At 35.9% G+C, this 12,655-nt stretch overlaps 1 protein-coding gene across 2 annotated transcripts in view; it reads right to left on the bottom strand.

The window, feature by feature from the left end:
- Nucleotides 1-113: 113 nt before the first annotated feature.
- Nucleotides 114-12,655, bottom strand: part of esamb (endothelial cell adhesion molecule b) — a 42,600-nt gene continuing 30,058 nt past the window's right edge. Inside the window, exons 4-9 of one of the 2 annotated variants that reach the window (XM_077208660.1) lie at nucleotides 9,403-9,604; nucleotides 9,170-9,325; nucleotides 6,190-6,234; nucleotides 2,660-2,782; nucleotides 2,436-2,565; nucleotides 114-1,784 (exon numbers count right to left, since the gene is read on the bottom strand). In XM_077208660.1, the coding sequence (XP_077064775.1) occupies nucleotides 1,325-1,784; nucleotides 2,436-2,565; nucleotides 2,660-2,782; nucleotides 6,190-6,234; nucleotides 9,170-9,325; nucleotides 9,403-9,604 (1,116 nt within the window). In that variant the 3' untranslated portion in view covers nucleotides 114-1,324. The remainder of the gene's footprint in view (nucleotides 1,785-2,435; nucleotides 2,566-2,659; nucleotides 2,783-6,189; nucleotides 6,235-9,169; nucleotides 9,326-9,402; nucleotides 9,605-12,655) is intronic. The other variant, XM_077208661.1, reaches the window with a different exon arrangement.

Below are 12,655 nucleotides of genomic sequence, written 5' to 3'. Positions count from 1 at the left end.
CGTCCGGGATCTCAATCTGAGCTCTCTTGCACACAAAGCAAGTTAAAAAAAGAAATGCTGCAGCCAAAATTAAGTTTGTTAAGACAGTTTAACAGGGTCAATCAAATGCAACATGAAAGAACTATGCTTGTTTTAATCAACTGTAATATAAAACTTTGAACAATGTTTTACAATGCAATTTTGTATTGGTTTAAGAAGCAGAACATTCTGGTAAGTGATCAAAACATGTACCACAACTTGAACCTCACTAATGCATTTCCCCTCCAAGCCTTTTTCTTACCTCTGTGCTTCCATCATGAGGACAGTTACAGCATCATAATGCTTTCAATTCTATATTATGCCAATTTTAAAAAAACAAAATGAGTGAAAAAGGCCTAATAACAGAGTAGACAACCACATTATTCATTGCACAGAGAATAACATTCCGCATTAACACAAATATCAAACTATCAAAAATGATAATACATTGCTTCCAATATTCAAGTCATTAAACCACAAGCCTAGTATTTCATATATTATCATGTACACATGAATTAATAAATGTACCACTTCCATGTAACTTGGATGATCAAATCATAACTAAGAGTCCTTCTTGCTCCAGCAAACAAGCACGGCAATTTCTGGCATTTATTTGTTTTAAACTAAATCATATGACATTTTAAGACAGCATTTTCATGGGCATTCATTTTATTTTCCATTTTAAAGTTATCCCTTTTCTCTCACTGAAATTATAAATTTCTCTGAACGGCCAGAAATTTGTAAATATGAAAATAAAAGCACTGCTCATCTTTAGAAATCTGTCAACTGCTTGACAGAGAAAAAAAAACTCCTGAGAGAAACGGAGGCACAAGAGGCACACAATAACAGCCGATGCTTAATATTTGTCAACTACTGAACTAATACCATACATTTAAAAGATTGACTAAATAACTGGATGAATCGAAAATCCATAAACACAACTGTTATAAACAGTGGAACATCATCAGTGACATATGCATCCCTTCAAAACATCAGGTATTATAAATGTATAATAACACTGTAAAGTTGACTAAATAAATGAAAAATACTGTTCTTGGTCAGTGTAACGATTTGAAAAGATGACGAGAACACATCAAAAACACAAATTACGCTCAGTAAAAAAACATAGAATACCTTATAAAACAAAGTAAAGGTGTTTTTGACATAACTATATTTTACTTTACTTTACTCTGTATAAAAACTAAGCCAAATTTTGTTATATTTATAGCCACCTTTGTTGAAACTCTCCCTCATATGTTTGGTTAAGTTTTGTAAGTCTTTAGCACATTATTTGACTTTAGGGTCGTTACACCAGTGACCCTGCGTGGTTCTGGGTGGGCACCATGACTGGCACCGCCCCCATGCGGGACAGAGTAGCAGTGTTTATAGGCATGTTGAGTGGGCACGGGGCCTGTGGCTGCGGGCCCTCAGTCCTGTGTGTGGAGGAGCTGTCGGGACTGTGATGGCGATGGTGGCGGAGCGTGTGATTGGGTGCGCTGCTGGCGTTGTATCCAGGCAGGCTGTGGAGTGGGTTGGGATCCCCTGGGTGGAGGCGGTAAGTGGCTGTGCTTCCGGAGGTGGTGAGGATGGACACGGTGTCCAAGGCACCTGGGGGGTATGGGTAATGGTTGTTTTGGAGTGGATGTTGAGGGTCCTGTGCAGGAGGGCTGGTGGCTATGGAGGACAATGTGCCGTTCTTTGATATGATGTCTGATCCTGTGCCACTTTTAGCCCAGGAAACGCGTTTCGGGGCCTGTGCGTCTTCCCTAAAGTAATGGAAAGCAGATACTGTAATACACACATCTAATCTGTAGCATTATGACAGTGGTGAATGAAGTACACAAATCAAGTACAGATACCCTCATATAAAATATTACTCCAGTAAAAATACTTTTCTTTTTGAAATTTACTTGAGAAAAAATACAAAAGTAATGAATCATGTTTATTTATTCAAGCCAACATTAGTCAGACTAGTCATTATTTAGTATTGATAAAATATTAGTGCAGTCATTTAATATGTATTCAGCTGTAAATAAGCAAACTTATTTATCACCAAAACTTATTATACACTATTAAAACTTTAAACTTCAATGTACTAACATATACATTTAAGTTACTGATAATTCAAGTGTACAAATAAGTGAAACAATATACATATAGTATCTTAAAATGAGGAAAAACTAAATTTGGGTAAACATGTGGTGACAAATAGTATAAAAATACCATATACAGATTGTCGTCAAGTAAAAATGTTTGATATTACACTTCGGAATGTAGTGAAGTAAAAGTTTCCCAAGGTAAAAACACTCTGATAAAGTACAGATACTTAAAAAAATTACTTAAGTACAGAAATTAAGTAAAAGTACTCCGTTTCTGTCCTGCACTGTATTATGAAGAAATATAAGACTGGCTCTTACTTGATATCATTGGCCATCTCATCCTCAGTGTCATGATTTCTCCTCAGGATAAAGATCAGGAATAAGATGAGAGCCATCAGACCCACCACAGACCCCACCGTCGCCCCCGCGATGACCCAAACATTGTTAGCTGCGCCACAAGAGGAACAATTCAGTTACAAATATAGAGAGTGAGGAAATCGGCAATATTAAATGTGACATCAAGCTTTGTGACTGATACTTACGTGTGGAGACCTCTAGATTGATGTGGCAGCTGTCAGTTCCAGCCGTGTTGCTGGAACGGCAAATATACTTGCCGGACATGCTTTTGGTGAGGTTGCTAAGTCGAAGGGTGCCCTGCCTCTCATCTGAAAACAGAATCCATCCTTCATACTGTCATTCAGCACTGAACATCAAATAAGTGTTTCCAATAGAGTTCACCACTCCATATTTATCTTCCTGCTGTTGTGACCTCTATGTGCAAGGTATTGCAGACAGTGTAGGACTGCTTATTCTACGTCTATGGGTGTTTGTTCAATTATGGGCACTTTTGGTCCTGAGGACTTTTAGAAATTAAATCTTCTTAAAACACACTCACTAATTTGTTCACTAACATTGTATAAACATACACTTCTGTTTAAAATGTTGGGGTAAGTAAGATTTTTTTAAGAAGTCTTTTAAACTCACACCAAGGCTGCATTAATTTGATCAAATTATGGTAAAACAGTATTAGAATTTAAAATCATTTTCTATTTAAATATATATTAAAATGTAACTTTTTCCTGTGATGGCAAAGCTGAATTTGCAGTATCATTACTCCAGTCTTCAGTGTCACATGATCCTTCAGAAATCATTCTAATAGGCTGATTTGCTGCTGAAGAAACATTTATTATAATCAATGTTGAAAAAAGTTAGCTTGTTGTTGAAAAAGCTGAAATGTAGATCAAACTCAACAAGTTAATGTGTCCTTGCTGAAGAATAATGGAGAAAATAAATCTTACTGACCCCAAAATTTTGAACTTATTAAAATCTTAAATATTTTAAACAGGTACACCAACTTGATTTGGTGGAAAGGATACCACAATTCAGATATTTTCCATAATTTGTGGAAAATAGAAAACTCATATATATTTTAAGATCGAAAAGGTAAAAGAATACAATTTAATTTGAACATAATATGCATTTGATAAGGTAACAGAAGTAAATTATGAAGGCATGTTAAAAAGATTTATGTGACCATAAAAGAGACAGCTGAAATATGTTAATATACCAAAAAAATACAAAAGAATCTTCGGACGTGAGAGTACCCAAGCTTGAAGAAACACCTGACAAAGACAGAAAATACAAGTAAAATCCTTTGAGAATCCCTATTTAAAGGGTTAGTTCACCCAAAAATGAAAATTCTGTCAGTATTTACTCACCCTCATGTTGTTCCAACCCCGTAAGACCTTAAGACCTTTCCTTCTCTGTGGGCCTCTAGTCAGTTAACTTAGTGTAATAGCGTAGAGCTACGTCACACGTAGGCTCACTATTGGCCGACGCTGGTCATGTGGGTGATGCGTGTGACGTACAAATACTGATCATACGCTATTACACTAGTGTACTGACTCGAGGCCCAGAGAGAAGGAAATGAATAGTTGAAATAAAGTCATTATTTTTGTTTGTTTTTGCGCACAAAAAGTATTCTCGTCATTTGATAAACTTAAGATTGAGCCACTGTAGTCACTTGGACTATTTTAACGATGTCTTTAATAACTTTTCGGGGCTGGCAAGTTTCAATCCCTGAAGAAGCCTATGGAGGAGTGATCCAGCTCTCAGATTTCATCAAAAGTATCTTAATTTGTGTTCCGAAGATGAACGAAGGTCTTACGGGGTTGGAACAACATGAGGGTGAGTAAATACTGACAGAATTTTCATTTTTGGGTGAACTATCCCTTTAAGAAAGCACTTTGTCATAACTCTAAAGGAAGCTGAAGGACACAAATATAGGGCATATGTGTTAAAGATCTGGCTACAATTATGTTGACAAAATACTATTCCTATTTTCACTGCATGACAGTGGCAATAAGGATGGAAATTAAAACCACAAACACAGAGAACAAACATTACATTTTGGCCATTATTAAAGTGTTGGCAGAGAGTGCAGTGGGACCATCTGCTGCTGCAGCTTCTGTCCACACTGATTGGCCAGCAGTGATGAGCAGCCAAACTCAAATTCCTCAGTGACCCAGAGCCCAGGACAGACGCCCAGGGACCGGAGTCTGGGCTTCACAGATTTTAAAGGCACTTTTATACTAATGAAGTGTCACTTAAAATGATTGGCTTCATAAAATGTACTCTTCAATGGTATGTTCATAAAAACCACGCGGTGATGGCTGATTCAGGATGTGATGTTTCTACGTTGAACAAACAACAAGACACAGGACTGATTTTAGCTCTCTAACAAAATACACAAATAGTACAGAACCACATGATTCATAATTTCAAAAATGGGAGGGAACAAAAAAGATGAAAGGGGTAGGATGATGTTTGAGATGCTTTTAGACTGATATGTTTGGGATATTGAATGACTCTAATCTCACTGACACACATTGATACAAATGGCTGATTGCTAAAAATGCTTATATATATATAAGCTAAGCTTTTTTTGTTGTTTTTGTCCTTTTCGCAGTCTTTGTTGACAGATTTTGTGCAGATGGTAAACTTCATTCTGTGAAGGTTATCAAAATACTATATGAGGATTGCACGTTTTTCCCGGAATGATGATCCGCCACTGTTATGAGACAGGATATGAAATGAAGAATATGGCAAACGGGATCGGGAAATAACCCTAGCCAGATTCGAACTCTGACATGCCACACTTCCAACACATTTCTATATATTTATATCTGACAATATTTTAACAATGATAAAACAAAGACTATATCATATATCACATCATTTATTATATAATTTTAACATAATCTTTAAAGGTGAACTATGGGACTCATGCATATGTGAAATTAGTTTTCGGTTATCAACAGCATTTTGTTCACAGTCTGCCATGATTCATTTATACTGCAAATGAAAATATCCCATAAAAGGGAGGTTACATAATTTTAAACATTTCTCTGAATTACTATCACTTTCTTTATATGTAAAACTGTGTACCTTTAAAAAAACAATTACACTACCGTTCAAAAGTTTGGGTTCAGAATTTATGCTCACCAAGGCTGCATTTATTTGATCAAAAATACAGGAAAAGCAGTAATATTCTGAAATATTATTACAATTTAAAACAAAAATTTTCTATCTGAATATATTTTAAATTGTAATTTATTCTTGAAATGCAAAGTTGAATTTTCAGCATTATTACTCCAGTCTTCAGTCACATGATCCTTCAGAAACCACTTTAATATGCTGATAAGCTGCTCAAGAAACATTTATTATTCAATGCTGAAAACAGTTGTGCTGCTTATTTTTGTGAAACCATGAAATTCTTTTGATTAACAGAAAGTTTTTTGAAAAATAAATTATTGTTACAATATAAATGACTGTCACTTTTGATCAATTTAATGCATCCCTGCTGAACAAAAGTACAGTGTTACTCTAATTTTAAAAAAAGCCCCCCCAAAAAAATGTTTTTTTTTTAATGGTAGTGCAAGTAGTAGGAGTTTTTTTTTATTCCAGTAAAGAACTAAGCTAAGAACTAAGAACTAAACACTAAACACATTTAATGTGGCTCTAAAGAGTGTATCTAAAGGAGTTCTCTCTATCCTAGGGTCTGTTCCCTTACCCAGGTATCCCAGTACAAGCACAGGCTGGGGGCAGGACCTCCACTCTGTGAATGCGCAGATGAGAGTAACAGAGAGAGGAAGACAAATGACCAGGAGAACACGATACGTTTGTCTTTCCTGAGGGGAGTATTACTGAGCACCTCGTCTCCCTCAGGACTCTCATGTCAGGAGAAAAACGGTAGACCCACGTGCCTGGGATCAAGGAGGAAATTTGCTGCATGGTTGATAAGTATAAGCCTGCTTTCATGAACAGCTGGCACCGCAGTGTATTTCGACCAAAGATTTGTGCTGATCACAACTGACATGTCAACAGAAATCATCATGATATGAAGACTTCAGATGCAAAAGCCTCTAAGTCCGTTTAAAGTTTTTGTTTAACATTAACATTTTTATCAGGCTCCTAAGTATAGGTTTCTACCCAAGTACCAGCCTTTCTGAATGGAGGCTGGGATTTAGTGAGTTTGAAGTGAAAGTATTTGATGAGCGTATACTATGTGACGAGAGCATTCACTCAATATTATTATCTCATTTTTGACAGAGGTGGCTTTTAGAGGCTTTTGCATCGGAGGTCTTCATATATTTTGGAAAAACACATTGTATACTAAATGCATGTTTCTAGTTCTGCAACAGTCTTTGTAATGAGAGAATGCGCCAGTACTGTAGAAATGTTGTAAGTCATTCCTGGCACTCAGTCAAGGTCAAATCTGTTGTGTTCAGAAGCTGATGGGAACGTGTCTATCTGGCAGCTCTGAGGATAGCAGAGCTATTTCCGAGACATGCTAAACCAGTGATAAATGATGCCTGTGCTCTTCCTCTCTACACAGCACCTAACCAATCTTATCAAGATAATAAACTGAGTACAGAGAAAAACAGCCCCTTAAGATGATACTACAATAACAAAGTCATATACTACTGTTCACACATGTGGGGTCGGTAAGATTTAAAAAAAAAATATATCTAATGCTCACCAAAGCTGCATTTATTTTATCATAAAATACAGTAAAATTGTGAAATATCATTACAATTGTATATGTTTAAAATGTAATTTATTCCTGTGATGGCAAAGATGAATTTTCATCAGTCTTCAGTGTCACATGATGCCTCAGAAATCATTCCAATATACTGATTTGTTACTTATGTAATGTTTCTTATTATTATCAATTTTGAGAACAGTTGTGCTGGTTAATATTTTTTTGTGGAGACTGTGATATATCTTTTTTTTTCAGGATTCTTTGATGAATAGTAAGTTTTGTAACTTTATAAATGTCTTTACAGTAACTTCTGATCAATTTAATGCATCCTTACTGAAAAAAGTATTAATTTCTCTTGTTCATTTTGAAACACTAAAACACAATAGAATTAGCATAAAAAGAGTTTTTAAAATAGCGTTTTTTGATTTGCAGTATGGAGTAAAATAGGCAATGTGGTTAACATTACTTGATGAGACTTTCAAGTTTTGTTCTGCAACATCAATTACACAGTCAAATAACATGAGCTTCGAAACTGTTGTTTGACTCCAAATGCCAGCTGCTAACAACTAGCTACATAAAATCTAAAACGGTTGGCTGATTTGTACAGCATGTAAACTCAGAAAATTCCTGGGGGAACACATGGTGAATTAGCTCTCGGGTTGGTCTACAGATTGATGTGTGTGTGTGTGTGTGTGTGTGTGTGTGTGTGTGTGTGTGTGTGTGTGTGTGTGTGTGTGTGTGTGTGTGTGAGTGTGTGTGTGTGTGTGTGTGTGTGTGTGTGTGTGTGTGTGTGTGTGTGTGTGTGTGTGTGTGTGTGTGTGTGTGTGTGTGTGTGTGTGTGTGTGTGTGTGTGTGTGTTTGTGTGTGTGTGTGTGTGTGTGTGTGTGTGTTTGTGATTTGGAGGACACAAATGTGTATAATGACATGGGTATTACACTGGTATTACAACTTGAACGTCCTCATATTTCAAATGGCTTTAAAAACATACTCAGCAGTGTTTTATTAAAAATGTAAAAATGCAGAATGTCTCCTGTGATGGGAAGGTTTAGGGATAGGGGCAGTGTAAGGGGATAGAATATACAGTTTGTCCAGCATAAAAACCATTACGCCTATGGAATGTCCTCACAAATCACAAAAACAAACATGTGTGTGTGTGTGTGTGTGTGTGTGTGTGTGTGTGTGTGTGTGTGTGTGTGTGTGTGTGTGTGTGTGTGTGTGCGTGTGTTTGTGTGTGTGTGTGTGTGTGTGTGTGTGTGTGTGTGTGTGTGTGTGTGTGTGTGTGTGTGGTAAGTTGAACCTGATTATTGATAAATCATTTTAATGCAGCATATCAAATAATTTGTAGCCCGACTGGGTTTCAATTACAACATCTTCTTTAGCTTTGCAACACGATATAATTGCTTATTGGATTCTAAATTACATAATTGTTGATGACCGGATGATCTTGAGGTAACAAGATTTTCAATGTTAATCCTCCAATTTTACATCCAGTGTTCAATTGTATTTTTGCCACACAATTATGCTATTTGAGCACTTTTTTAGTTTGCTAAAGTTTAATGACTTTAGTATAGTACGTTTTAATGTCATTGTATCTCTTTAACTAAACTAACATTCAAACAAATAAATTAATATTTATATTCAGCAAGGACACATTCATTTTAAAATATATTAAAATATCTAAAATAGTAATAATATATTTTACAAAATGACTATATTTTTGATTGAATAAATGCAGCCTTGAGCATAATAGACTTGCAAAAACATTAAACAATCTTACCAACCCCAAAATTTTGAAGGGTAGTGTACCATCTAAATTAACCACATTTCAACCGTTCAAATATATATCAATCCATACAGCAAATTTAACACCTTTCAGTGAAATTATCATTAGTAGATGAAAAATGAAATCCAAAAATATTTGAAATGAATCCACAGAAGCACATGAATGTGTTTAAAGAAAAAAAAAGAGTAGCAAACAATGGCGTTCATACAGATGCAGGGGACTCACTTTGCATGGGAGAGAAGAAGACCTCAGAGAGAGGAGCTGCTTTGGTCCATTTGTACTGAGGAACAGGTTTGCCGTAGCTGGATTTACAGCTCAGTGTTACGTTGCCGGTCAGTACAGGATTTCCAGTCATAGAGCATACGGGTGTGGATGGAGGAACTAGAACAAACAGAGAAAGAAATCATGAGATAGACAGTTAAATATGCTTATATAAACATTACATTTTGTCAATGTACCTTTAACATTGAGGTGTAGTTCCCCTAACAGGCCTATAGCTCCTGGGATGATGACATTGCAGGCGTAGCGCCCGGAGTCGGACTCCTGTGTGTTGTTGATGTAGATGGACAGATTGGCAGAGGGCATAGACATGGAAAAACCCACCCGCTTCCGAAAGTCAGGACTACCGATGCCTATCTGTCCAGATGAATAGGAGATAACCTGCAGTGCAAAAGCACACAGAGAAACTTTAACACGCAACTAGGCTTCAGCAATATTACACATTTGCATATTGGCAGTCTGAACCAATCAGATATTTCTTAGGATGCGTTCATATACAGTAAGGTGAACATAAGACTAGATGGAATGGGGTCTCAAGATGCACATTTAAAAAAAATATGTGTCTTCAGTGTCACAGAAATCATTCTAATATGCTGATTTGTTGCTCAAGAAACATCTTATTATTATCAATGTTACAATATTTTTGTGTAAACCATGAAAAAAAATCTCTCCAGTTTTCACCTGGTATTAAAATGTGTTTTGGTCGTTCGAATCACAAGTATAGACGAGAGAGACACATTCCCGTTTACACATGGTGTTTTAATCTATCTCTTTTGTCCACTTTCAAACACTTCTGTCCTCATTTCTTCAAGGGTAGGGTCTATAGGCAGAAGCAATCCAGTCGAATGTGTTTTCAATCACCTCTGAAAGTGGTCAAAAATTGACAATCTCTAAACGTTTTAGACACTGTTTACCCCTGTATTGAGCGTCGTCCACTTGTGACCCGACCGACCAAAAAGCATCTTAATACCTGGTGTAAACAGGGTCAAAAGCACAGCATTTATTTGCAATAGATTGTTTTTTCCAACAATGTAAAAGTCTTTAGTGTCACTTTTGCTGAATAACACTAATTTCTTAAAGAAGAAATAAATAGCACATACTAAATGGAAAAAATGGGTAGCCCTTCAACAGGTTAAAAATGCTATAAAAAAGCCACCACTAAGAATATGAAGCTAAAAAAACTACCGGTAATTAAAATACACAGTATATGTAAACTAATAGGCTAGTAGGCTGTTGGACCTCTATCATTGCATATCAGTATTCATATGGTCAAGAACATTAAAATGAAAGTCTTCTGGCACTGAGCGTGTGGCCGATGATAATGATGGAGGTAAACTGTCATGCTAAAGATAATCCTTGGGTGCAAGAGCAGATGGTCAAGTTCGAATTTTAGGCTGATTTTCCATTTATTTATGATAAGCTAGCAGGCAAAGGGAAACATGTGGAACTACAGATTATGATAAGCATCACAAATATCATTTGAACACGATGTCTCGCATGTGCAGTATAACCTTACACATTATCACACCTCGAGGGTGTATTAGCTGACATTTACATCGCAATCTAAAACCTTCAGTGATAACGGCTCGAGTTAATCCACTTCTCGGCCATCCATCAAATTCATTTCGTGTAATTTCATAAACAGGCTTTGACCTTTCAAGTGTTCCATACTTTTCCTGTGACATTAAAGTGAAACCCATCTGTTGAGTGAACCTGTGATAGAGGATGCAGAGGGGGTCTGGCATGTTAGGTTCATGTCATTTATTATGTTTGCTGATGGAGGACAACAGATTGTTCTCACATGTAATCCGCCCCTCTTTTTTCACAATGACAGTAAAAGGGGGACAGGCAATGGTCAGCTGACATATAAAATCGACTTAACTTTACATTAAGATATTGTGTTTATATATATATACACACGCACACACACACATTTATATACACATACGTGATTGTGGTAAAGTGTAACTATTGCAGGTATACTTAAGGTACACTTTAAATATCTTGCATTTAAAGACTGATATTATACAGAGAGCATACAATCCTTATTAATAATGATATTAAAGCACATTTTAGGTTTAATATTAAGAAATGTGCATTGTACAATAAAGAAATACTCCAAATAAACTTAAACTTAAGTGATATGTCAATAAATAGTATAGTTGAAGTATAGTTTTTTACTTGTGTATATACACACATATGTGACCTGCATCACAAAACCAGTCACAAGTAGTACGGGTTTATTTGTGGCAATAGCCATTGTATGTATTGTATGGATCAAAATGATCAATTTTTCTTTTATGCCAAAAATCATTAGGATATTAAGTAAAGATCATGTTCCATGAAGATATTTTGTAAATTTCCTACTGTAAATATATAAAACATTTATTTTTGTGAGTGAATGCAGCACAATCGCGAACATAAATAGACAACTTTAAAGGCGATTTTCTCAATGTTTTGATTTTCAAATAGTTGTATATCGGCCAAATATTGTCCTATCCTAAAAAAACATACATAAATGGAAAGCTTATTTATTCAGCTTTCAGATTATGTATAAATCTCAATTTCAAAAAAATTACCCATGTTACTGGTCTTGTAGTCCAGGGTCACATATATATAATGCGTATAATGTATATCTATATAACTTATTTTCAAATGAAACATCAGGATTATAGGTTACATATGCATAATTATGTATTTATAACATGGACTTACTTTAAAATTCAACATCAAGAGTTTAGGTTAAATATATATATATAAACTTTTTATTTTTATTTTATTACTAATAAATTAATTATATATAACATGGACTTATTTTAAAAAATGTACCATCAAAAGTATATATACATACATATATACAGTGGTTAAATTGGGCCGGGGCTCTCCGGGGCTCAGCCCCGGCACATAAGCCTGCTCGTTTGCAGTCAGTTGCCTACTGGAAATTATGTCACATACAATTTGATGAAAGTGATGCTTTTGAAAACATATTTCTGACAATAAATGAAAGATTTTTGAAATGGCATGTCTATTTTGTCTCGGCGGAGCTGAGATGAGAAAAATCGGAACACGGCCGTATTTTTGTTCAGCTGCTTAATCTCGTTGTCAGTCGACCATGATCGCGCACCGCTCGCGCATGCGCATCTGACACGGATAAATGTACGCAGCAATAATGAATGTTCCTGGGAGACCGTGGTTGCGCGGGATGTGGATGTTCCAGAAATGTCAAAAAAGTGCCCTCGCCTTGAATGACAAGGTAAGAAAAATAAGACTAAATCAAAATTAAATAACCAGGACTAGGTTGACCATGTGATTTTTCTCAGGAGATGTTTTGAGCATTTTACTTCAGATACCGGATTATCAGCAAACTGCCAAGAGAATTGCTAATTTAACGTTAGCTGGCTACTTAAAATAAACTAGCAATCTATTCAGTCA

Source organism: Siphateles boraxobius, unplaced genomic scaffold (assembly GCF_051911475.1).
Source record: "Siphateles boraxobius isolate OS27281-9 unplaced genomic scaffold, OSU_SipBor_1 6, whole genome shotgun sequence".
Taxonomy (NCBI): Eukaryota; Metazoa; Chordata; class Actinopteri; order Cypriniformes; family Leuciscidae; genus Siphateles; species Siphateles boraxobius.
The sequence above is the reverse complement of the archived record's forward strand: the minus strand, read 5'-3'. Positions and strand labels throughout refer to the sequence as shown.